General features: G+C 40.1%; 1 protein-coding gene across 5 annotated transcripts in view; it reads right to left on the reverse strand.

Moving 5' to 3' along the window:
• UBE2F (ubiquitin conjugating enzyme E2 F (putative)) overlaps nucleotides 1-27333 on the reverse strand; it is an 84143-nt gene extending 56810 nt beyond the window's left edge. The window contains exons 1-6 of one of the 5 annotated variants that reach the window (XM_082055837.1): nucleotides 27217-27333; nucleotides 24689-24822; nucleotides 22560-22620; nucleotides 14992-15021; nucleotides 12676-12741; nucleotides 4102-4169 (exon numbers count right to left, since the gene is read on the reverse strand). In XM_082055837.1, coding sequence (XP_081911963.1) covers nucleotides 4102-4169; nucleotides 12676-12741; nucleotides 14992-15021; nucleotides 22560-22620; nucleotides 24689-24775 — 312 coding nt within the window. In that variant the 5' untranslated portion in view covers nucleotides 24776-24822; nucleotides 27217-27333. Of the gene's footprint in view, nucleotides 1-4101; nucleotides 4170-12675; nucleotides 12742-14991; nucleotides 15022-22559; nucleotides 22621-24688; nucleotides 24823-26858; nucleotides 27144-27216 lie in introns of those variants that run through there. The other 4 variants (XM_082055838.1, XM_082055839.1, XM_082055840.1 and 1 more) reach the window with 4 other exon arrangements.
• Between the last annotated feature and the right edge of the window lie 131 nt (nucleotides 27334-27464).

Raw genomic sequence — 27464 nt, forward strand, 5'->3', positions numbered from 1 at the left:
GGACCAACTCAAAAAGACTACTGAAGCACACAATTTCTCAGATGTTGCTTTCAAACAGCAGCAGTGTAGGAGAAAGCTCCTCTCTTTAGGAAACAAACTACTCTAGGAAAAGCCTGTGGCAAGATCTCTCACCTCTCTTCACCCCTTCTGTAAAGCATGGAGCAAAACACAGCCCATCAGCCTGAAGGACTAGGGTGGCAAATTACTACTAGCACAGTAGCGCAAATCTGTCCAAACCACTCTCGTTCCTCCAATAGCTGATTAAAACCAGGAACCCTTTCCAGTTCTCAAGCTCAGATGCTTCTGCAATTACCCAAATCACCAATAGCTTAAATAGGTTCAGTTACTTATGGCCACAGTGGAAGAACTTTTATAATATTTTATTGCCTTACAGATAATCATAATAAACATTTCCAATACTTGGTACAGCAGTTCAGTGCTACAGAAGTCTGATTAAACCCTGACCAGCTGAGTGCTCTGTTCACAAATGCGCTTGCTCCAAAGCATCCATGCTGCAAAGCATCCCCCTCACATTTTAGGTTCTCGAATCTTTGCCTTAAGGCAGTTTATAGCCCAGGTACCTAAAGACTGTGTACATCCTAGTCGGTCACACCTAAAGCACAAGGATACATTTCTTCCCTGTATTCATAGACCCACTGCTTTCCAAACCAGCCTCCAGTGCTTTACTCCCTGGGCAGGGTAATATGCCATGGCTACAGTCCACAACACAAAATCTTCCAAGTTTTTCCTCTTTAATTACATATTCTTATACTCTTCCACTACACCACCATTCCACACATCTGTTCCTTTTCCCGGTGCAGACGCTGGATGCTTGCTTTTGAGGAATGAAGCCAAAAAAATAGAAGAATGCCCTAGAGGAGCATCAAACATGCAGGATTTCGGTAACAGCATGCTACAGAAATTAAAGTATACCATTACAGAATCTATACTATAAATTATGCATTTTGTAGCTTTAAAAACAGATGGGGTTTTTTGTTGTTGTTTTTGGGGTTTTTTTTCTACTGTAGGCTGAAAAGATTAGTTAGGAAACAGATTCAGGCTCTGGGGAAGGGCTACGAGGACTTGCCAGTCTTGTCCGGTATTCTTACTCCCAACACAAACATGTTCAGCACTCCTGCAAGGAGCTTGATGCAGATGTGCTGTATCCCAGCCTTGCTCACGGGCTGCAGGAACACAGCCAGGTCTGTGGGTTCTAGTACAAGCACTGCCGTCACTTGTTTCAGTGTTGTTCTGCCTGGCAGAAAAAACATGGCCTCACCAGAATTCTCTCAATATTTGTGAATATATAAACTTTAATTAATAACCTGACCATAACCCAACATTCAACTCACTGCATTTTTTTTTTCTAAATTGCACCAAGGAAAACTGCTTACTTTTGTGTTTGATGAGAGATGTTCAGAATTTAAAAATATCTAATTAACATCTGATGCACATTTTCTGGCAGTGCTAAGCAGGGAACCATAACAAACGAGGAGATTGTTTAATTATAGCAATCGAGAATTAAAAAAACCCCAGATCAAAATTAACATTCAGCTCTCCTGTTAACACATAGGAAATCCTTTCTTGCAGTGGTGTTCTTTAGGTGAACACGTTAAACACAAAAATTTAAGAAATTAAAATTAGTATATATGGTGTATATATGTATTGTGTATTGTTCCCTGTGGCCAGTACTGCCAGAGAGGTTCAATTGCTATTATTGAAGATGACTAAAAAAAATTAAAAAATAAAAAAATCAGACAGCGTAGAATGTGACAGGGTTTGACACGGAAGGCTGGGTTTCTCAGGTATGCGATGGCGCAGTTTATTCAAGCTAGAACAAGGACGTAGTTGACCTTAAATGACCACCTTTGTCTTTATAGTGCATGCATAACTTTACATAAGCTAGTAAAAGTGGTTCATATTACAGTATGAAATTATTTGATGAAGTTAAGGGGAACTTAAAAAAAAACAAAACATAACAAAAATGAAAAACCATAACCAATAACCATGCAACTGCAAATATTATTAGTACATGTAGATATTTCAGATAGAAGTGTATCAATAAAGACTAAACAATATATCCTAAACACTTTAAAAAAAAGTTTGAGCAGAAAATCCTTGACCAATATTACTATGAAAGGAGAGCACAACAATCAAAAAAAGGAGGGGGGAAAATTCAAAGCTGTTTCAGGAATGCTATAGTCCTCCACAAGCATGTACTTTCTCTAAGTCATGGTACGTGTCCCACATGTTCATAGACTATAAATAAAGGAATATTAGGATACTGTGAAGGCATCTTCTGGAATGCAACCCCAACTCCTCTGTTTTCAGAAACATAACCTTTCTACTCTACTAGCAGTGTTAATGTACCCTTCTCCAAGCTCAGTCTGGGAATTCAAGATATTACATTTCAGACCACTGCACCTCCTTTGTACATGGATAAAAACAATGCTGTGACTGCAACTACTACATATATACAATGCTGAATTTAGACATGGGGAACCTGAACATTAAGTCAAGGGTCTTCCTGGACACGTTTCTCTAGTATCCTCCCCTACACATTCTTCAGCCTCCCCTGAGAGAAGAGTTCTGAACTACCAACATCAAATATAAGAAAACAGAAGGCAGAAGAATTGGAAAAAAAGTTACAAAAGAAAGCAAAACTATCAAAACTGTTCAAACAAAAAGAGTGAGTCTTCCTTCTTCCACCAATTTATATACCTAAAGGCAAATGTTGCAATTCAAATGCTCAAATCAGTTTAGTTTCCTTACACATCGAACTATGGGGACACAGAGTGGCAAGTGTAATTTCTGAGAACCAGACGTGTGCCCCAATTGTTTTCCATTTTTGGAGTCAATCTTGTTCTTTTGACAGCTAAACTCTGAAAACAATGTCTGAAGTTATTTTTATTTTTATTGTAATTGCACCTCCCCTCCCTTGCAAGGTTCTGCAATTTTAGGAAATTACAATAATACAATACTAACGTTTCTCATGTTTTAAAAGGCCAAGCTATCTGGAGCTTTCTATTTATCTACACTAAGATATCACAATCATTTGTAGGTCCTCTGAAAAGCTGTTTTGCTTAATAACCATTAACTGAACAACCTAAGAGACAACCAGTAGAACTGGAAGAGTGTGCTAAAGGAGGCCACTTGTCCACAAATCTGTGCTTTCCACATCCTGCACTGCATACACTCAAAAGGCATTAAACACCCAAGCTCAACATCAGAACTATAAGCACCAGTTTGAAGGCCCCAGTGAAACAAAAAGAAGAAAAGCTTTTTTCTATTCTGTTCGCCTATTTCATTCTTTCTCTTAGATGTATTATTTTTTGTGAGAATAATCATTAAGTGCAGGTCTCAAAAATTATTAACGGTAGAGAACGGATGAGAGCAGAACCTCAGCCAGAAGAGAGACTCTCAGGTCTGACTCATCTGCACTTCCAAGCAGCTTCTGTCACTCAGTTACAAATACTTATTTTTTTTCTTTAAGGCATAATAACATTGAGGCAATAAAAGCCTCAAAGCTGTTTGGTTGCAAACACTAGACTGTAAAAGAACAGCCAGAGATGAGACTGGAGCTCGCGTGGTACAAGGATTGTTGAGAGACCTGGATTTGTTCAGCCTGGAGAAGGCTGAAGGCAGGGACCCTATTGCTGGCTACAGCCACCCAGTGGGAGGGAGGGTATAGAGATTCAGCCAGACTCTTAGAGGTGCACAGTGATAAAGCAAGAGGCCACAAACAAGCTGCAAAAAGGGAAATTCTGACTTGATATAGGAAACAAAATTCACAACAAAGGTAATTAAACATTGGCACAGAGGTCCAGGAGGGCAGTGGGATCCCCATCCCGTAAGATTTTGAAACTCCAAGTGGCCCAGGCCTTGAGCAACCGAATACAACTTTTAATGGTACCTCAACCTTGCGCAGGAGTTCAGATGACCTCCAAAACTCCAGGCAACCAAGATTTTTCTACAAACACACGATATTTTAGTAACAAACAGAAGTTCCCTTCTTAGTCTTAATGCCAAGTTCCCTTTGAAGTTTATTACCTGGAAAGGAAATCTAAAAAGACAACTATTAGTTTAATGACAAATACTCACCACCATGTTGTAGGCATCAGGAACTTCAATTTCAAACTGAAACTTTCCACCTTGGTAATAGCCCTCATCTAGAAAAGCAAAACAAGAAACACAGTTAAAGAAGAGAAAATAACAGACACCATATAATACAAAATATCTGTCCTTACAAAGATAAAAATAATAGCATGGTGTTATCATCAAATATTTAACCTCGTTATACCATAACACTAGCTGCCACGTAGTCCAAAGCAAATGTGAACAGTGTCCTCCTCCACTTCTAAAACTTTTAGAGCATAAATTTTAAGTCAGAAGAATAAACAGTTCCAGAGTGACCCTGGAAAATCCACCTTCCTGATCAGGCAATGTCAAGCTAGAAGAACCTGTGATTGAACTTCTCATGTCTGTAGGAACAAAATTCTGCCACACATTGGCCATGTGGCAGGCAGTGCCACAACATCAACTTTTGGAATGAGCTGCATAGATACTTTACTTGGTAATACCTGCTAAATCCTGCTCCAGGACTTAGCATCTCTTCTCAGACTTGAGCTAGCAATCACATATCACAAGTAGTATGAATAATGGTGTGCAAGAGTATGCTTCAGAGTGTATTACAATAGAAAAGCAAGTTAGCTCTCTTATTGTAATTATCTGAGGATGATAGTATCAGTTATAAAAATCTGCCTGCCTCTCTGTCAACCTCAGACTCAATACTGAATTATAAAAGTGGCTCAATTTTAAAATATGAAATATGAAAATATCTGGTTGCATTTAACCAGAGATAATATATTAGGATAAGAGCCTCCAGCTCTTGAGATGGCTGTGCTTGGAAGCTGAAATGTTTGCAAGTGATCTGAAAAGTATCTGTCTGGCATTGCCATTATAGATTTTTTTTTTTTTTTTTTTTTTTTTTTAATTTTCATTAAGAAGAAGAAACAGAGGTACCCAGCCCTCACTGGGGCTTTGGGACACCTGAGGAGTGCTCAGGCTCAAACCACCTCAGGTACTCCAGCTCTCTGTTTCACAGAGTGCAGCCACAGCGAAGGTCTGAAGGTCAAGAAGGCTGGTAATCACAACAGTATTTTTTAATTTTTTTTTAAACAAACATTGCAAGGGAAGTTCTTTGAAGCAATCCATAGTTTACAGAAAGATTAAGAAGAGTTTTCTTGCTATCTAGCTTGTTCCAAACTACCACCAAAAAAATAATAAAAAAAAAAAGCTCCTCTACTAAAGGTCATCAAAATCTTCTTTGAGATCTTCTTCGAGGATGCTGTCTTCTGGACCTGCTCTCTTCCTCCAGATCTAGCACAACCTTCTGTTTTCTCCTACCAAGCAACGGCACCACATTGCTCAGGTTTCAGACCACGCTACAAACTCATCACTGTCAGCACCAGTCTGCCCCTTCCACACCACACTGGCCATAAACACAAGAAAGCAGTCAGCTCCTACCCTCCTCCTCTTCACAACCTCTTATCAGCTGGCTTACTGAAAAGCGGAGGGCATCACCCTGTTCAACAGCGCAAATCCTCAGCTGTGGAGGGAAGCGAGCCAGTAAAAGGTGATGCTGTCAAAGATGAGATTCGACTGTATGCTACACCCTGTGTACCACTCCAAAAGATCTGTGCTGCAGAACAACGAAAGAGTTGCTGGGATGTACATCATGGTCCAGCTTATCCCAGGAGCCTGTGTACAACACTGACATTTCAGCACATGAACAGCATCAGAAATGTTGGATTGCAACAGTAGCATAGGTATAAAGTATGAAAACAGGGTGCCTGGTCTTCCCCATCCCATACAGTGATGTTTACAGCTGCCTCCATGCTGAACTGTGCAGCACAAAGCTGCACGACTCAGACATTGCAAATCTCACTTTAATAACCTGTCCAGAACATATGCTTTTCAAATACATTCTCCATTTCCACTCCAATTCAATTCTGAAGTGTATTTGATTTATTAAACAGTCTTCTCAGACACGCTACGCTTTACCAGAAAGTAAATGCACATGTACTGATTTTTATAGGAAAAAAGCACAATAAAAAGCATTTATCTTTTGCTTTCAAATATACTGTGATAAAAATCAGTATAGCAAGCCATTTCTAAAGAATGAGATGTAAAATGCAAGCTATACCAATAGCCCTTTGATGAAACTGCTCCCTGCCAAATGTGCAAAAAACAATCAATGCAAGACTCTGACTGTTCCAGGAAGGAATGATTAGGAAAATGGTCCCATGTCTCCTTGGGAGTTCAAACAGCTCAAGCACCACCAAGTTACCCTACAGGACACAGCTAGCTGCACTTGATCCACCACTTAGCACATTATAATAGCTTTTAAACCAAGTGTCAGGAATCCACACCATTTCCAAATAAAATGCTGTTCCTTGTAAAAAAACTCAGTCAAAATAATCTCAGGTCTTTCAGTGATTGTACTAAAACAAACAAGTGACACCATACAGGAATTCAGGATTCATTACAGTGCAACCCATGTACCTCAAAGCCTTCCACAGTCTCTCCACTGCCCTCTTGCTCATAAGCATTTATCAAGTTATCACTTCACAATATAAGTAATCATATGAAATGTCCATGTGTGCTTGTGCAGGGAGAAGCCGACTGCCAGTACAGCAAGGTAAAGTAGAAACACCAACACTGCTAACATTGCTCAGGAAGTCCAGCAGTGGAAAGTTACTTTCTTTGGCTTAATTTCAATAGTTCCTTGATTTTGAAGACTTGGAGGGAAGTATACAGCAGCTCTTCATATTCCACTCCTGCTAATGTGAAATAGATGCCTCTTGATGGATGTATCTACATGTGTCTTATGTCAAAGAAAATACTCAGATTTAATGAATCCTTACTGTAATACAATTGTCCAAAAGAAATATTCAAGAATGGCTCCAAGGGAGGAGAGCTTGCCAAAAGACTGTTGGATTCCTGCCAGTCAAGCAGCAAGAGAAAAACCATGCTCTGCACATCTCTTTTCATACTGAAAACACCAGGCCCCCAGCCTCTGCAGTGTGCAGGAACATTAAGGCAGGCCCTTAGTTCCAAGCAGAGACAGCAAGATCACTCTGATGTTGCTCAGGAGATGCTCAGGGCAAGATGAACAGCTGTTTTTGCTTTCTCTGGTCTTCCTTCCCATTTGGATCTGGCTCAGGGCAGCTCCACTTCCACTCAGCCACAGCAGTAACTCCTAGCGCCCACATGCAGACAAGGCGAGCTCAGTTGAAGGAGGCAAGCCCTTTCTCACTTCACAAAAATCATCACAGCAAAAAAAGCACAGAGTTTCCTCCCGGACTACTGATAAGAACTGGTGTGCAGAGGGGTTAAATTATCACCAGTGTCAGCAGAAGAGAAAGAGCAGGAGCAGACAGTGAAAGAACATCCCTTTTCCTCTGCAAAAACATTCTAGGTTAGCTCAAGCACTTCCTAACTGCACATTAACACCTCCACAGGCCACTAGAGATTCCTCATGTATTACTGCCATTTTCTTTTATTTGTTTTTCTGTGTTCTACTTAAGGCTGAGAAATCTATAGAAGACTTGGAGCACTTTAGACATTGTACTTAACACTGCAGGTCACTTCCACATACTTACATGATTGAGTCTCCCTCAAAGACAAATCAATACTCATCACTGTCTTCCATTACAACTTCTCATTTCATGTTTTGGGTTTACATTGGCATTAGTCCATGCTAGCACTAATCAAAAAGTGTACTGGGTACCCTACTGGTTCTATTATAAAATAAGCAAGGACATATTTACCAAATCAGAAAAGTAAAGCATCACTCCTCTCACACCCATCCCTTTTTTTTTTTTTTTAACAATTCTCCCTGTATGTTTGTAAATCTTTTCACTAAACAACAGTAAAACATGCTACTTATTATCAGTCAAATGTATATTAAAAATTCATATCTCTGGAGTGTCTCAGTACCCAGCCAGAAATCTTGCAATGCATTAACAAGGTAAGTCTTCACAACGAAGTAATCTTACGGCATCTCAATCAAGTATAATAAATAGATTCTCCCACATGGTAGTTTCTTTCCCTGTGTCCCACAACACCTGCACAGACTGGGATAAAGACCCTCGATTTCCCAGGCATGTTAACAGTGGTGGGAAAAACTGAAGTTCTGGCAAAGTTAATAGTGAGGAAAGTGCTATAAATAAAACACTCAAAATAGCTTTATCACATAACTTGGGAAGTTGACGACTGTGGAGACTTTTGCAAAAGGAAATATGTCTGAGCTCCAGTTTTCCTCCTGCTGCTTAAATTTATGTCTTCAAACTGTATTAACAGAGCAAGCATCCTTCCCACTTCAGTCTCAAGTTTCCTTATCGACAACCTGACTCTAATCTTAGCTTGCATTTGTATGGTATTTTGATGGCTACAAGTGCTGTGAAAATACTAAACTAAAATTTTATCACTTTAGAAGAAAATGCAAGATAACTAGGACAGGCCACATAGGATGTGCTTTTGATAGTAGCTCCCTGAATCGGCAGCACTGAAATATTCAGCCGTACTCACCGGCATTTGTCATTTTATGGAATGCAAAACACAAAACAGGCTCTTTATTAATTCCCTGAAGAATGGGACTCCAGAATAATCACACTAGCTCCAAACTACCCCAGCTGTCTGGGAGTTGCAGAAAACTGCATAACCTCTACCTATTCCTCTAGTTTGTTTTTTTTTTCCAGGTCATTATCATATTTTAGCTTCAGCTTCCAATTTTGTGCTCCGAATACTGGTGCAGCAGGCAGGACTCTGCCCATGTTACAACCATCTACCTCCTTATTTTTCCCAGCTTTTGATCCAATAAGGTACTGGCACAAAAATAAGAACAGAGGCAAGTGGTGGCATAAGGGCATTTTTCAATGACAGAACAACTGCTTCAGGTGACAAAAAGAAAAAGAAGCTTCAGACAGCAGAGAAAGCCAGCAGCATCTGCCTTGGGAACACAGAGTTTGTCCACTGTGACAGTAAAATCTAAAGTCTTATCCAATTTCTAGCATATGCTATTATATATTCACTCATGGTGCACTGAAGAAAGCTATAACAAAGGAATCAGAATTTGCGAGGACAAGTCACTTTTTATGTGAAAGCAGTTACCCTCTTAAAGATTCTCTACAAGTTCATCTTAATTTAAAACTCACTGTCATCAGGATAATTTTGTGACACTAAAAACTTATTAAGAAAGGTTATAGTGAGAAGTGGAGAGCAAAGGTGTGGCAATTGCACATCCCCCTGAAATCTGGAGCCTTCAATAGGGCAGCTGATGGGGCCTCTTGTGCTCCACTGTGCCTGACCCACATATACACCCAGAGTGGCACCAAGGTGTTGACAGTCACATCCTCCCATACCCCAGGGCAGGGGGACTTCACCTCCACCCAGCTCAGGGGGCAGGAAGGATGGGACCCTCAGTCAACTGACAGGGTCTTCAACAAGGGAGGTGCCCATAGAAGCTTCTGGACTATGTTTAATGCCCACAGCCAGATCTGACCAGGATATAAAACGAGGTCCCCACCGAAGACCCCCTTTGGTGGTCTTCTCAGAGCAGCAGGTCTGTGAACTGGAGCCCTCCCCTTAGACTGGGACGCTGTCTAAGGAGACTTCTTGGGATTGAGAGCGCCTCGTCTCCTCCTGTGGTGCTGAGCTATTTACTGGATATATCCTTTCATGAGTCCTCACCTAACCCAGGAGAGTGATTATTTCTTGTGGGTACCCTTCAGTGAGAGACCACTGGTTTTGTTTCTCATGAGTGAATGCATGCACGTTGTGGATCCTCATTATTCTCATGTTGTTGTTCCCCAATAATCTCCTCAACTGATATCCAAAGCTGTATTTTATTTTATGTTGTTGAAGTGCAAAATAATTGTACAAAACCCTGATTCTAGTCCATTTATTGGCTACACTTTTCCAGCTAGAATAAAGTCTATTTTGGAACTTGTTGTCCACCAAAAATTGACTTTTGGGGTGTCTCCATGACAAAGGGAGCTGAAAGTATCTCTGTTTGACAGTAAAGTTTATTTTCCTATTCAAATTAACTTTTTAGAGAGAACCTGAAGAAGCTTCTTTTACTGTCCTTCCAAGACCAGCCACACCTGAAATGACTGCATAAAACAAAGCATCCAAGAGCAAGCTTTGTCAGTAACATAAGGCTCGAATGTTAACTGCAAAAGGCCTTGCAAGTGTTAAAAACACATTCAGTCAGTACCTTCATAGTACCCTGACAAGCAGTTACTTTCTCACCAAGTAAACACGACTACATCTTTTGGTGTAAGATTCCTTTTAAATGTGGTTAAAGAATTCAAGCTCTAACATTAATCAGAATATAAAAGAACTTAAACATGAGTATAAAATAATTAGCACTTCTTACCAGATCTGTGATGAAGGATGCAATATCTAACTGCAAATAGCAAACTGAGAACCTTGAGAAGTGAGCCAGCAAGAACCTCTTTGTTGTGCAGACTACCAGCCCTGGCTTACACACACTTACTGTGAAAGTCCAAACAGCGAGGAACTGCAAGGCAGCACTAGGTGTTTCCTGGCACCCGCAGCTGCGCTGAACCCAGCTCTTGTTCCACAATTGGAAAGCCGCACAGATATTTGCAAAGCCCTCCATTAAGAGCCAGATGTATAAACAGAACTTCAAGAAGTTAACTCAGCTCCCCAATGCGAGAGACAGTTCCAGGCAGGAGGAAGAAAACTGCCTCTTCCTCCTGACTCTCGAGATTCATGCAATGTTGTTTAGACACTACAAAAATAGTTGCCTCAAGCAAAGACTTTGGCCCATTTGAGCCAGAAAAGTCCTGTGACAATCACTCAGTTGCCTCTTGGTTATCCCAGAAAAAACTAAGATGTAGCATACTCTAAAGAAAAGCTACCAAGATCTCCTCAGTATGTGTTACATTCTGCCTTTAGAGAGCTGTACTAAGCTATAGCTGATCACAAGATTTTGTACCTGAATTATGCACAGCTGAAAATAGATGTTTACTTCGGTCAGACTGCAACTGCAGAGGCTTCAGCTGTGCAGCTATATTTAGAGTAACATAATGTTAATTAAGATCATCTCATTCCTAAGATCATTTAAGGAATGAAGCTAGCAAAAAAACAAAACAAAACAAAAAAAAACAACAAAAAAAAAAAAAACAAAAAAAAAAACACCCCACGCTCTGCACACGGCAACTGTCTCTGACTGCAACATCTTGCTGCACAGCAGTTAACAAACAAAAAAATGACAATGTATTTAGACGCAGAATTAGCATGAAGAAGCTATCATCGCTTCACATTCAAGATATCCCTAACTTGCAGGGTGATGATCTTGTAAAGTCAATTCATTTCCAAAATATAATAAAGCAGCATCATGTAAACTGCAGGACATTTGGTGCAAGCAGACTAATTCTCACCAAGTAAACACGAATTCATCTTCTACACAGAATGAGAAGTTCTATAATAGCATTTGCATTTATTTTTGATTACACTGATTAGGGCAGTCTTTCTCATCTTTCCATCACAAAAAGGAGGCAAATGAATGGACATGTTAACAAAGACCACACAAGATTTCTACTGCTGAGGAAGAGCTAGTTGATTTTGGCTAATAAGCAGCAACAGTGACATCTAGAGCCTGTTCGACTACTAGATACTGGATTATCAGAAACTTTCCTATCACCCTGTTAAGAGTAAACCACTATTTCTGCAGATAAGACATCAGGATGACCGCCATACTGCATCAGAATTTTATTGTCCATAAGCATCTACAGAAAATATGCATCTACAAGGATTAGTTGGCAGGGAGACACTGATCCCATCATATCTAACTCCAATAATTCAGTGTATTGCACATCAGTGTTCTCACTTAAGTAGCTGCACAGTCTCAAAGGTAACACACAGCAAAAATAAGAAGTGCATGTGAGATTTAAATCTTCCATGCAAAGTAATCCATAAAACACAAATAACTTTTTCTTCTAAAATGGACGGCTATGTGAGCAAACTCTGTAATTTCACATGGCTATTAAAAAAGTTATGTGGAAATGATACATTCTGAAAATGTTTTCATTGAACAGCACACCAGAAGCAGCTTCACAGAACACTTAAGTTGTATTAATTTCCACATACTTGAATATTCAAAGACCAAGAGACTCCTACTTGGGTAAGTATCTTCAGACAGAGAGAGATGTGAAGTTTTCCAGTAGTGTTATATCTGTCATCTCTCTCTTCACCTCTGCAGAATCAAGCAATCAGTAGAAGAGAATAAATCTGCAACATAGCAGGGCTGTAATGCAATATTTTCTCTAGATGTAGTCCAAAATTTTTCTCACCAAATAAAATAAAGTAGTTTGAAATTGGCTGAGAGGAAAAAAAGATGTTTTCAGAGTAAGCAAACAAAACCAGAATGCTTCCTAAACCTGCTCAATTTTGATGGTCTTCTTATTGGAATCTAGTTCTCAAAATCCAGCCCAGTCTCTCCATTGCCTCTATGAAATAAATCATAGTGAAAGTCAGTTTTTCTTTGACTAGAAAGGTTATTCTATTCTTGAGTAAACTCTTGGAATTATGTTTCCTAAACACTAACCCACCTAGAAACAAAAGTAACATGCTTAAAAAAATTACCTGGGATTACAGTTAGCTGAAAGTAATGAAGCTTGTTTGGGTCGGGAAAATTCACTTTACACGTACCTGTAAAGCAAAAGAATAATTTACATCAGACAATTGGTTTTCCACTGTTGGGAAAGCAAGTATATCATCTTTCATACTCCCCCAAATCACTCCCTGATTAATCCCTGCCACCACAGCCCTATGCTAACAAAGGATTATTTATACCTGTAAAGTATCATGAGATATAAGCTTTACTGAAAGCCTCATCCAAAAGTCTGTGAAGTCTCCGTTCAGCTGTCATGTCAAATAAGTTTCTTCTGTGCAAACAATTACATGCATTAACCACAAAGGTTGTGGAGTATCATTACAAACCAAACACCAGGTTTTTATTCTCAGACTAGATGAATTTAAGGAGAAGAGTGAGAAAAAAGAATGAGTGTGGAAAAAAAAAAAAAAGATAAAATATAAAACCGATGAAACTAGTCAGTGGTTTCAGTTCAACAGATGCAAGTTCACAGCATAAAAGCCCTTTGTTTGCATTTGATGACACAAACTAAGTTGCCTTCCCATGCACAAAACTGGCCTTTCTTGACTATGGCCAAGACAAGCTGTCAGGCTGGCACTAGATGATATGCATATCCATGGACACATTATTATCCATATTATGCAGCTTTTAGCTTCTTAACCTACCAAGCTGGCTGTTTGCTTTCTGTTGTCAAGGACTTAAAACAGCATCAGAGATATAGACCCTGTTTGCCTGAAAAAGACAAATACAACTGTACACAAACCCTAGTAATGCATTCACACTGTGGTAACTACAAACCCTGGTACACTTCCCAGGTGTTTGTTCTCCTGCAGAAGAGTCTACACAAAAAAGTTTTAAAAAAAGAGTTACAATTACTCTGTAAAATCTCCATAATTGCCTTTAAGAAGAGCATACAGAAAGTGCTCTCCCTTTTTGCAGCTTCTGGTCTGTATTTTGCCCCCTTGTGACATCTTCCATCAGGCAGTCTGCATACTGAAAAGTCTGATTTAAGATTGAGCACCGATATGGATATAGAATCATTAGCAAGTAGAAGATGCTCATCAGAAGCAACATCCCGAAGTTTAAGCCAGAGAGAAAAAAAAACATGCTCAAAGCTTCCCTTAGATGGGGAAAGACTAGAAACACCATGAGCTACCTGCCAGCATAATCAGAGAGAACATTCCCTGATTTTCTTTACAAGAAAAGCATATGGACGTGACAGTGTGAATGCACAGCATGGTAATAGCTTGCACGTACACTCTCAGTCTGCTGCAAGCAGCTCAGGCCTCTTTCCCCGCAGGGAAAACATCTTTGATTACTCTGAAATAGGAACATGCACCACAGGAAGGTATGTAGAGCGAGCAATGGGCTCTGAATGTACCTCTGAGCTTACCGAGAAATAACTTGTTGTGCTGGCCTGTATTCTAAGAACTCATGGCAGAATGATGCTGCTCTGATCAACACTTGAAGGGAAGGAGAGCCCAGCAAGAACTCACCTTCACTGTCAACACCCACCTTTCTTTGCAACAAATACAGAGCAGTAGGAACTTTACTCCCATTTATAAAAGAGCTTTGTGTTTTGCTGTCCATTATAGAACTAGGCTTTCTAAAGCCAAGGAACAGAAAACATACTTTATTTCTAACTAGCTATCCTCAGCGTTAGAAGCAACGAGCCATTTACCCTGTGCTCTTAAAACTCCATTTTAAAGTGGCCATTAATAATTTCAGCTTTTAGCACAACATACATTACAACTGAAATTCCAGGGCAAAAAACACACTATCTTGCCTTTTTTTAAGCAATATGGATCACTTTAAAAAAAATTATTAATTAGTATTTTCACTATTAACAAACACATCCATTTACAGCTTGTATGCAAAGTGAAAAAGCACTAGGTTGACTTAATGTTTCCCAAGAACTGAGCTATTTGTCCTGCTCCTAAATCAGAATCTCCTGCTTTGAAAATGAGAGAATGGAGGAAAACCAGCAGTGAAGCAATAAATGCAACTCTTCAGTTCCAGGTACCTTTTGAGGGTTTTATAAAAGCAAAGCTCCCATTCCATCAGCAATTAAATTAGAGAGTCAAATGATGATCAATACCACTTCCAAAGGACACTAATAAGGGTCCATCTCTCTACAATCCTTTAAGAAGGAGCAACAAAGAAAATCTGTTCAAGCCTGAATGGCATAGTTTTGCAGAGCTTTCCCAAGATTTTAAAAATATCATTAGCATTCATACTTCAGTCAAAACATTCAGTTCAATGGCTCTTTATCCCTTAAAATGCATGCCATTAAATGCTATACTTACAAGGTAAATTAGCTTCAAGTTCTGCAACCTCTGTTGAAAGAAAAAAAAAATAAAAACATACTGTTACTTATGCGAGCATAAAGCCACCCTTGAAGTCCAAACTGGCAGATCAACTTTAAATCATGCTGGAAAGCAAATTTTACTTAAAAATGTAATTAACCTGCACTGGAGGTTTACCTTGAAAATTCTCTTTAAGCCACACTATTCATTACGAAAAATGCTCATCTGACCAACAAATAACACAAATGTATCCTACTGTGATTTGGAAGTTGAGCTCTGCCAAAACTGAAGCACCAGGGCTTCTAATACACAGAGCGCTTGCACTTCAAAAGGGGGCATTAACCAAACCTCCAAACTTGTCTACGTAAGACACTAAAATAAAGCGGGCCAGAACTCCACAGCCTGCAAACCAAAACACAAGAGCAGAAAAAACACCAGAATCAAGGTGCCAGTCCAGTGACAAAAACAAGCAGGGAAGGTTCACAGTCTGCGTAAGTATCAGCACCCTCCAGCTTTTAACTACGGATGCTCTTCTGCCATCAGCCACACGCAGCCTCAGGTAGGGGAGCCTCCAAGCATGGCACAATGTACTGCACCCTTGAAAACACCTACTGAAACCCTAATTCAAAAGCCCTGTCATACTAGATGTGGTCCTGCCCACGGAAACCAGCATTAAGAGCACTGAAAGAACAAGAGAAAGACACCTTCATTTCAAGCACCTGGTACAGCAACGTGCACCCATTAGTGATAAAAACTGCATCCATTGCACAACTCCCCCCAAACCTCCACACTGTTGGACAAACTCAGGAGTGCTGAGTTCTTTTTTTTGCTCCTGTGTCTGTTGGATATTTCTCCCGAGAGCAGAGTTTGCTATAGATATCCACTTCTGTTCAGTTAAAATGTCTTTTTATTCATTATATTTTCCATGCATAAAACCTGCAAGTTTTATTAATAAAAGAGATGAAGCAACCTGATGCAGTTCCATAGCTCCTAGGAAGAGAAGTTTACTCTTAAGCCCTTTTTCTGCTATGCTACTTTCTCTGGAAGACTCCCTCTTTTATATTTTTTTAGTGAAGTCTTACTTTCAACTACCTGTATTTCACACAAGTATGAATGAGATGCATCAAGATGCCTCCCCTTTTTGCTTCTAAAGTTCTAGGAAACATAATCAAATATATTTTTGCATTTCCTGTAGTATTTTTTTCCACTTGATTTCTAACTTCGCTTTCTGGTCTGCCATTTATTTGGGCTAACAATATGTAAGAGATTTCAACATCAACTATCAAAAAATATATCTAAAGAAAACTGTAATTCAGTTTAAGATATGGGGAGAGATTTCTTGGTACAAAATCTAAACCACTCTCATAACAATTAAGAGCTCATTAATTCCCCAGAGCTTATCTTGCATCCATGCACACCAAACATGGCCAGTCTCTGCAGTGAGCACGATGCTTATTTGACTCTTGACTCTCACCTCCCATGTGCCTGGCAGAGTCCTGGTATCCCTGCATCTGCAGCCTACTACACCAAGAGAGAAAACCCCACCAAAGCTGAAAGACTGTGTTTCACACTTACCTAAAAAGTTCATAACTGCACTCTTTAAAATTCCCCACTCTGCAGCACTTGAGCAGCCATAGCTGATTTAACCAAAGTTGTGCATGGAAAGACACACAACACTGATGGCATAGTTCTGCTGAAAGTTTTCAAAAAGTACTGCTTTTATAACATACCAAAAATGTCATTTCAGCTCTAATAATGGACTTTATTTTTACTTTCCCTTTCTAGTTAAAAAAAAGACAAGATACTACAACTACTGAAGGCTGCAGCTATACAGAATCCATCATAAGATTATTCCCCCACGCCTTTCTCTTCAAACACACCAGCCTTTCACAGTGGGAGGCACTGTCAATCTTCTCTAGAGGGCAGAGTTTAGGACCTGGCTCTTATTTTAAGGTGCTGACTACTTTCCTTATTGCTTTCTGTGCTTATGTGCCGTTCAGCTTAATGAATCCTGTCTGCCCTTTGTTTTGATTCTGAGAAAAGGACAGCAAGGAAAATGGAGAAGCCAAAGGACAGAGCATGTTCAAGCCCAGCAAAGGCTGGGCTGCAGCAGCTCTGCTGAGCTGGGCCCTCACTTCTGCCTCCTGCATGGTTCAGCACAGAGTTTACTGATCACCACAGCTCCTTTGAAGTGTGAAAAATTTCCTGTAATGCGTTCATGCTTCTGAGTTTCCCTTTGTCTTGGCAAAAGAACAAGCAGGTTTTCTTGTGAAAACATGAAGGTGCTCACATCCGTAGTACTGAACAGTGTGCTCTTTCTTTGACGGTGTGCAAGCACATGGGAAGACTATAATAACTAATCCACACAAAAGCTTTAGGAACAAAGACAAGTTCCCCAAAATTAAGGTTTCTAATTAACTCTGTAACACGCCACTGAAACAAAGAACAAAAGAACTTTATAAAGATTAAAAAGGAAGACCTGCTTCAATAATCTAAACTTTTAAAGTAACAACAAGTAAGGAAACATGTTACTTATTAGCTGTGACATATAAACATTGGTGATTAATAATAATTAGCACATTTAATGGGCCAAAGCTAGAGTGTGAGTTTTCTGAGTTCTTTTGGTAGTGACAGTCTTGACATTGAAATTATTTTTGTCTTTTGCTCCTCAGACAGCAAACATTTTGACCGCATCATTCAAGCTATCCCTTAATATTCTGATGGTTTAAGTTATGTATTTTCTACATAAAGCAACAGCACTGACAAGAATATTCTCCAAAAAAAAATGCCCCCTGTGTAGTCTGCCAGCTTATTCGCATCGTTTAACAGATCTATAAATAAGCAAAATGTAGAAGCAGCAATTAAAACTCCAATACACTGAACTTGCAAAAGCTCCAAAAGCCTAATCTCACAATTTTTGGAAGACAAGGTCAGAAGGAATGACTGTAACTACAGCTGAACAGTAAAGAAACAGGTATCTGCATCTCAATTTACAGCGAGGCACCTTACCGTTCCTTAAGATTCCAAGACAAACAACTGCATAACTGAAGTCTCAGGAAATATTGTGTGAAAGTGCTCTACAACTTCCAAAGGAAAACAGGGCTCATCAATGCCCACTTAAGTTCTGTCTTAGCAGAGGTGCAAAAACACTGCGGAGCATCCAAACTTCTCTCACAGTCAAGAGGGCTTACTGCCAAGAAGTGGCAAACCCGGGAGTACTGCAAGGCCCTGCACCCGCTCTGATAAGCCATCCTGGGGAGATCTGAAAGGCCACAAGTGCAGACACACGTCAGAACTTGTGCAGGGAATAAACTCAGGTGCAATCAACCCAGACCAGCTCCCAACCAGCCAGTCTGGTGTTCCTGAAACTGCACATGCAAGGGGCAGGTACACTGGCAGTCCTTCTCTTTACCTAGTATATACTTGCTTGAACAGTTCCAAATGGTATTTTAAACCATAAAGGGAATAAAAAGGCAAGGGTTAAACTTAAACTTACCACAGACTTTGGAAGAGTCGAAAACAAACTGATTATGTCTCAGAAACAGCTTAGTAACTTCATAAAACAGAGGAAAGATAAGACTACACAAGCACCCAGAGCTATTTATAAATTATTTCATAAACAATAACTCTCCCTGCCCATGACAATTCCCAGGACAGAAATAGGAACACACACTCCTGACATGTGTACAGGCATATGGTTTATGAGACCCACGTGAATGTTATATTCAGTAACGCACAGACTATAATCATGTTGTTCTGCTCCGTCCCCTTCCCCCACCCCAACTCAACAGTCAGAATATAGAAGTGCTTTGTTTACTAGCCTTGCCACAAAGAGTCACGCCATATGCTTCCCACTGAAGTTTTGTATAAGTACACAAAATGAAAACATCCTTTCCTCAACTGAAATTAACCTTCTCATCCACAGTAATACTTACTTCTCTCTGGTTTTCTTCAAAAAGCCCCCTCTCCTGTTTAGGTCCCTGTTTAATGTACATCTTTAAGACTGATACATATGAAGAGTTTTATAATACCTTGACAATCTGATAAAACCTCAATTTTCTAAGTATTAATTCTAGCAGTATGCTTTTTGCCTCCTAATTTGTATCCATTTATCCTTATAGCTTACCCTACTTAGCTCCTACGAACAGTGCAATGTCCCATATTGCTATTAGAAGTCAAATGAGCTGCGTAATACAGCCAGTTTTTCAATAGATTAAGAGATGTATATCTTACTTCCACTTCCAAATGTTTATTTTAATCAAGATACCATCAAATCACATGCTTCAGCTTCTATACACTCTTGCAAAACTTATTATCCTGACATCAATAACTAGGAAAGTCACCATGGTTGGAAATCTCTAACATAACATATAACTTCATACTTCAGGCATACTGAAAATCAGGGGCGTAAGAAGTGAAGCAATACATGAAACTAGAGCTCCCTTTGTTCTAGAAAAAGTCTTAGTAATAATTTTTCAAATTTGCTTCAATTCTTGTGTATTTTTAGCTTTACAATACCTATCACAGTTACAATGCAAACATTTCAGCGTAAACTACTAGTTCAGTCTTTAGTAAATATAAATCACTCATTTATAAAGAAGTTTTCCATCGTTTTTTCCAAAAAAAGGAATTCCATTTTGGTGAGATGAAAAGCATAAATGAAAAGGAAAAGACTTATTATTAAGTTGTGCAATGTGCAGAAGTTAATGCAGCATTTTTAAAGCTACGCCTCACCTAATTTCAAGGGTGTAAATGAAGAAAGGTGGTTTTTTTTAATTCTCAAAAGTATTTTCTACCCCCTCAATTTTCCTCACCTGTTATTGTAAGAAGGAATACTTCTGTATCTGAAGGCTTGAAGAAACCAAACACATGGCTTCTCCTCATTTTTATTCGCAGCGCACATTTATCTCATTTTTACAATCAGTCTCCTACTTACTTCTGCAAATGCACACCTGAAACACTTTCTGGTTACATTACTCAGGTTGTAAAACCCAAAAATGTTTAAGACAACTGACGAATAAACCATCCTAACTCATTTTCTTAGAGATTAAGTGTTTTTCAAGCTGTCACAATCAAACCAAACAGCACTGGTAATACAAAACTGGGTGATGTTTAGGTTTGCTATAAAAAAAGCATTTCAAGGGATAACTTCTGTGATCAGTAAGCATGTACATTGCTGCTACTATTGACATCCTGGCATGTTCTTTATATCAATTTAGTAGTCGCATTCATCATAAAATATTAAACAGGACTTTAGCTTGTCCTGAGCCCTGTTCAAATTTTCAGAAAGGATCTGCCTTTTCAAGTTCAGCACTGCATGGCTTAGAACACCCTGCAGGACCTGTTATGTGGTCTCTATTCCTAACTTCATTATGTTCCCCCTCAGAGATGAATTTTAAGCTGGTTTGACATCAAAAATTGCCTCTGCAGCACAGAAGAAATTGAAAGTTGCTCAAGCAAGTGTACTTCTTGCTCTATTTTAACTGGTGTACTAGGCCAATAGAATTAAGGCCATACCTTCCAACTGAGCCTATATTGAAAAGCCAGTGAAATCACAGATGCAAGAATGAGTCATACCGAACTTTTTAACAAAATTGTGCTTTATTAGAGCCCCTCTCCCTGCCAGAGGCAGCAGAGCCCCTTGAAGCATAATTTCTGTCTGCTGCTCCTCCTCTCCACATCAGTATTTGCTTTCTACCTTCTCAAGGTATTCACGTTCCTCAGCTCTATTTCTCTTAATATGTGTTAGGCCCCACTTGATCTCTCCCCCATCAACTCCTCCTTGGCCAGAAAGCCTCTCTCCAAGAACTGTCAGCCCAAATTACTAGTCCTCACCCTTCCTTCCACACCCTCAGACACATTCGCCCTCAGTGATTTCCAAGTGGCAGATGTTTTCCTGTGACTTCCCAGGGTTTCAGATCAGAACTATCACCACGTTCCTCACACCAGACACAAGTGCCCTGCTAACCTCCCAAGTGTGCTCCATTAGTTGCTGAGATAATCAGCAGGGGGACAAGCTGCTACCAAATCCTGGTTTGCTGCTATGACTAATACCCCAGAGGACAAACAGCTGGAAGAGCAATTCCAGCTGTCTCGGATTTATTTTCCTACATAAAACTTCAGGGAACTAAATTTTTTTCCTTTCCAAATATGTCCATGAAATAACCCAACAAAACAGTGCCCTGAGCCATGAGTAATATTTGAATATATAACAATACTGGACATGTAAGCAAAGGTACAGCTTAGAAAAACTAACAAAGGGCATCATTATTTTAAGAGTAACTTTATCACAAAGGTAGGAAAAAAGACTGTTTAACATGTACCCATCACAGAAGTCAAGGACAGCACCTGACAGCTCACATACTTCCAGATTTAGTAAAAGTAATTCAAATGACTTTGAATTTTCTTCTCTTCCATATGCTGCATATAGCTAACATCATACCTAAATTATGACTTATTTGTCCTATTTTAAGGCAATATCAGTTAGCAGACATATGTAGTTGCTCTATGCCAAATTTTTAAAAGCTTGTAGGCATCATCTACACTTATCAGTGGCTGTGGTCACTGTCATCTACCCCATAATCAAAATGTCATTGATCTATTTACCAGTCAGTGTACAAAATACATTGGAAGACTGCAGGGTTATCAGCGTAACAACACGTCCTTTAAAGAGGTCCTGTAATGCCTGCTCGGACTGAACTCTATCAACACAAACAAGTCTCTCTTTAATTTACCTCCAGATAAAAACCAGACACTGTCTGTGTCTCAGTGATACCTCTAGCAAAACTCACAGACATCTGTCTGCAGAATTTATTAGACTATCACCAATTTACTGCGATCAGGAACAGGATAATATCTCTCAAGCACATCATCACCACTTAATCAGGTGAACAGCTATCTGACCATGGTTCACACACTATCACCAGGTCCCAAGGCCAGGCAGGATTTAGGGTACTGTGCCAAAACCCACCCTCAGCTAAGCTTCCAGGACAGTCGCTGTGAAGGATGCTGCACAGACCAGTTGCCTCCTGTTCTATTGACTCAGAAGCTATAGACCTATTTGAGGCCAAAAAGGATCCAGGTGTGCTATGGAAAGAGCACAGCTATCACTGAGCTTTCTGTAGCCTGTGACCACAGTCCCTTGTTTTTTCAATTTGGAGGCTTTACACAGTAGAATAAAACCACCACCACCACTAACACCATCAAGAGATACAACTCAGCCAGCACTAACCTCAGCACAACTGCTGAGGCAAACAAGGACAGAACACGCCAGGGCTTCTGGCATCTCCTCCTCCTTCCATACTCATCACCAGCATTTTTTTTTTTTTTTTTTTTTTGTAGAATAGATTATTTTTTCATTCACAGTTGCCAGGAGATTGACCTGATTGAGCCTTTCACCCATTCTGCAACTGTCATCTTTTGTTTGTTTGATAACTCCAGCCTAAACAAACATAAAAAACAACTTGTACTTACAACAACTCTTACAGGCTCCCACCAGCTTTGTTTCAAGTCTAATACAACAGTTTCATACAATCAAGCAGTAAAAGGCATCCTCACTGTACACATACCTTCAGCAGGCAGCTCTTCACTCCCTGCTAAACTCATTCCTGCAGATCTAGACAATGTGACCTAAAAAAACTGTCAACATCAGAAGTCCATCTTCACTCAGGTTCTCAACATTGAAGGTGCTGCTTTGGCTGACCTAACTTTAAGAACTGGAGCAAGTTCTAGAAACTTTTGTAATTGAATGGTCTTTATTTCGAGTAGCTTAAAAGAGAACATCCCCAACAAGCCTTTTTTTAGACTGCTAGATTTTCCCCTCACTTCCAGTACAGTTATACCGAAGTGATCTACTTCTACTGTCAGTTCCCATTTTGGTCCAGAAACCATTCTAACCAAACTGACAGCCGCTCCTACAACTCTTTTTGGAGGGCCACGTGATACAACTTTCACGCACCATCAGATCACGATCTAACAATCACACTTGTCAGAATGATGCAGTGACCTGCTTTTAACATTTGTCAGTCTGGGACTCAACTCGTCCAATACTTAGTCTGTGCTGGTTTGCTAATGGTAGCCATAGCAATTACAATTACTGATTTTTGTATAGGTTACAGTCCTTTCTTCCCCTGTAGAGATAGGTTTTAGTCATAAAAGTGAAAAACATGATTACTCTAAGGGCACAGTAGAATTTTTCATGGCACTTCACACTATACCTGGCATTGTAGCAGAACTGTATTTATATTACTTTGCTATTTTCCCCTGAAGTCTACACTTGTAGGTTAATGAAAATCTCAGATTATATATATTTAGTAATTTGGCTTTGTAGCTAAGCCTGATTAAAGAGCTTATTTCTCCTGCCTGATATCTTTCCCCCCTCAGAACTGGAGCTGAGAATTTCCAAACTGTAAGTCTATAGCAAGCTCTTTGCAAGAGTTATCACATCAGAATTTAAAGTGAATGAAAACTCTCTGTCCTTAGAAAAATGAAGAGACAAAACTGTGACCATAACATTCCTACAGTCTAGTTGAGGCACTTCCCAGTGCACCAAGGCAGCAGCATTCACAGGGGAACCTTATTCTGGTATACAGCTATATGGCAGAATCTACCCTAATTCGAAAAAGCCATATGTAACAGTACGATTAGTTAATACCATCCAGGGAAACATACCACTGTCAGTCTCAAGCCATTCTGAAATAAGACCAGGAAATGAGCACGTTTCACTCGACTGGCATGAATCCTAACCATGACAGCTTCCAAAGCAACAGCGCTATATTTGCTATTGATCTTTTTTAGCACAAACATCAACCTAAACAATGTATTTTTTGCCACTAGATCAAGCTGCACAACTCAAGCATTAAATGCTCAACAATTATTAGAGGGAATAAACCTGAGTTTAAGCTCAAAGTAACTACAAAGTGTCAGCACCTATGGAGTTTTAAATACAAGATTATCTATGCTACAGAAAAACTGAAAATCAAGAAAGAGGTGTCCCTGCTTTTACTAAAAAAGAGCTTAATTACCAGCTCACAAACTAATTCATTTATCTAGAATTGCCACAAAGTAAAATGCTTCTTTCTCACCAATGGAGAGTCAGCTAGTAACAACCTACAGTAGCCTTTCTTGAACAGACCATAGAGCACTACTAAAAAATAGGATGCTGGTTTTTATTCACTACTTCATACTCAACTTCTAGTGCCTCCAGGCCTAAGAAAAATATCACTTTGCTTTACTTTTTTAAGCATTTTAAAGTTTACTGCCTCTGATCTGTACCATTAAAGGCCACCAGGACACTGATGTTACTTTTAGGACTTTCTTTCCAGTTATGTTTTTGCTCAAAAAATACCTATCAAGTCAAAGCTGATGTTCTACTCCTATGTATTTAGCGATACTTGTGACAATTCTTACCATAACGTTTTAATTGATGACAATTTCCAACAACAGATTCATGTGTCAGAGTAAGGAAGAAGCTTTTTATGTTTTGCATTATTCCATGAAAATAAGTATCCTACAGGCAAAGAGCTCTTGGAGGTGTGATGTAGGCCAACATATAACCTACAGTATAAATCATGAGGTAAGTCACAAGAAATCTAAAAAATACTTCTGGAAATTATTTTATACGCAATTTAATATTATGAGCTGTCAACACACCTGCAAAGTCTAAATCCCCAAATACTCAAATATAAGTTCCTTTCACCTTTAACAAGTAATTTATCTCGTACAGACACCCTCCGAGTTGAATCAGAAGGTGGATTGGATGCACGGGGTCCTCTGACACCATCATCCCGCTTCAGCTTGCTTGCCAGAGTTAACATTACTGCTGTCTTCAATCTAAAACACAAATATTAGAACAAAGTCAATTACCAAAATTAAAGCACTACAGGGAAAAAAATACAAAACCAAATTGCAGTTAGTTCCTTATTTGACAACTATCATAATATTCTTAGCAGTCATGACATGACTTAACAGTTGACATGACTGCAACTAAAGACGAGGATGGCCTAGAGTACTTGAAAAATAAGAGTTTGTTTCAGATACAAATACTGAGAGTTACAGTAGGTTAGGCCAAGAGGAAGTTCAATTTTGCTGGAGAAAGGTCAGACTTTCATCATTGTTTACAATCCAATTTTACTGCACCATCTACTGCAGTATACCACTGCTTGACATCACTCCTTCGACAGAATTGCTGTGAAAACACTAGAAAGAGAGCTTTGAGTCAGCTACCAGGACACAGGGAAGGAAACAGATCTCAGCTGCAAACAGTGCAATTATCTCTGCAGCTGCACAACCGTAACTCTTCACACTGCAGAGCAACGGTGGAGAAAGTTACATATGGAGATTTGGTAACTAAAATGAAGATATCTTCTGTTGTGTCAGTCCTCCACTACAGAAGATACCTGCACTGATAATGTCAAAGTCATAAAACCAAAACATTCAGTCTGTCATAGCTTAATACATTTTGACAGTACTCCTAGATGAAGGCAACTCATTCTTAAAAGTTTGGCCAAAACCAACATAATGCTGACAAGATCCATGCCCTTTAGGCCCCAGCATCACTAAAATGACAGGAGAAATGTTTATCCTTTAGTCATGACAGTTAATCCAACAAAATAAAAGCAAAAAAACTTGTAAAATCAGTATATAGTCTATACATGAACTAGTTTGCATAGAAGACCAGATAGGTATGATGCAGCAGTTACCAAGACATAAAACAGATGCCCAGGTAACATCAGCTCTCATAGTATAAAACAGAGAATCAGATGAGATATTCATAAGACAAATGATAAAGTCCAGCAAACGACTGAGATGATGAGGATTACACTATAAAATGACAAGACTCAAAATTTATCTCTGTCAGCTTGAGCTCTACATATCTCCATGTTTCCTCCCTTCTTGTAGGGAAGTCCTGAAATTAAGTTTCACAGGTTCATTGCAACAGCAGTCACTTTGCTTGTTAATTTTGTCTTGCCCCAGCGAAAACAGGAGATAAAGCCTCCAGCCTCCCAACCTAGTCACTATAGCACTGAAAGCCCTACTGCCTTCCCAGAGTCATGAGAAAGCTGACAGGTTTATACCAAACATCAACACCAAAATACTGGTGAAGGGGCAAGGAGAAGTGAAACAACTGATGTGACACTCAGATGGGGAGAAAAACAGATACGTGAGTAACAAGGTTTAAAAAAAAAAAAAAAAAAAGAAAAAAAAAGAGGAAAACACATATTTCACAACAGTATGTAACAGCTGAAACTCTGGTAAGATCTACAAGAGGGTCAAGTTCTCTCAAGCTGACAAGAATGTTTGTTAGCTTCAAGATCCAGATTAAAAACAAAGCAAAAATTCAGGGAGCATGTAAATCCCGCTTGCTCAACTGAAATATTAAGTAGGTTCTTTTTCTGCCACTACCCCAGTGGAAGAAAGAACAAGCAGACAAAACAGCCTTTTTTTTTAATTGGAGAAGAGAAAGGCAACAGCTGGCTCTAAAAAATTTAAAAAAAAAAAAAGAGGAGGGAGTAGGTAAGTCTGGAAAGTACTGACAGAGGGTCCTAAAAGAAGAAAAAAAAAATAGCAAAGAAAAACTGTAGACTGCAGGCAACCCTTCCCCCCAAAAACCAAAGCAAAACCCCACAATTTTTAGGTACCAAGCCTAAATTAAATTAACTAATCAACTTCAATGGGAAGTAAACGCCTAAATACTTTTATAAATCGATTTCCTCACTGCTTGTCCTAGAACACTAGGAAACCAAAGAGAAACGTGACCAGTGTGGAAAAGAGCTGATTCGTTCCAGCTCTACCTCAAATTTAATCAATGAAGCATAGCGAGGAAGCCCCCGGAACTTGCTAAGGGCACGGGGAAAGTACAGCTGTACCTCTGCACGGCACCGGGGTGCTGTTCTTATTCATCGAGAAGGGCGAGCCGGCCCCGGAATTCCTGCAGCTCCCTGCGGAGCGGGGGCAGCGGGGAAGCCCCTCCGGATGGATGGAAGAGGATCGCTGGCCCCTTGCAGTGGGGCTACAACCCTGCTAGGCCGGGGGTGGAGCGGGGTGCCGGCGGAGGGGGGCGAGGTACCGGGGGTACCCCCCCCGGCGTCACTGGGGCCCCGAGGCCTGTCGGGCCGCGGCCGCCCCGGGAGATGTGGGGGCACCGGGTGATGGAGGGAAAAGGCCAAGCCTAAGCTGAGGGGCCCAGCTCAACACCGAGGGGGAAGGGGAGCGGCCCGCACTCACCTGAGCGCGGCGTCAGGGCCCGTCTCCCGCGGCCAACACCATCCCGGGGCTGGCCCGGGGCGGGGGGGACGCGGCGGCTCCTCCTCCCCCAGCGCCGGCGCCGGAAGTGGGCAGCGCGAGGGGCGGGGCTGCAGCCGCCCGTCAACAACAACTGTATCGCAGAGCGCAAGGATCTCGCGAGAGTTTGGGGGGGGGGGGGGGGGGGGATCGGGTGGTGCCCATGGAGATCTCGCGAGAGTTGCAGGCGG

The sequence above is a fragment of the Streptopelia decaocto genome, assembly GCF_964273445.1.
Source record: "Streptopelia decaocto genome assembly, chromosome: 6".
Classification (NCBI taxonomy): Eukaryota; Metazoa; Chordata; class Aves; order Columbiformes; family Columbidae; genus Streptopelia; species Streptopelia decaocto.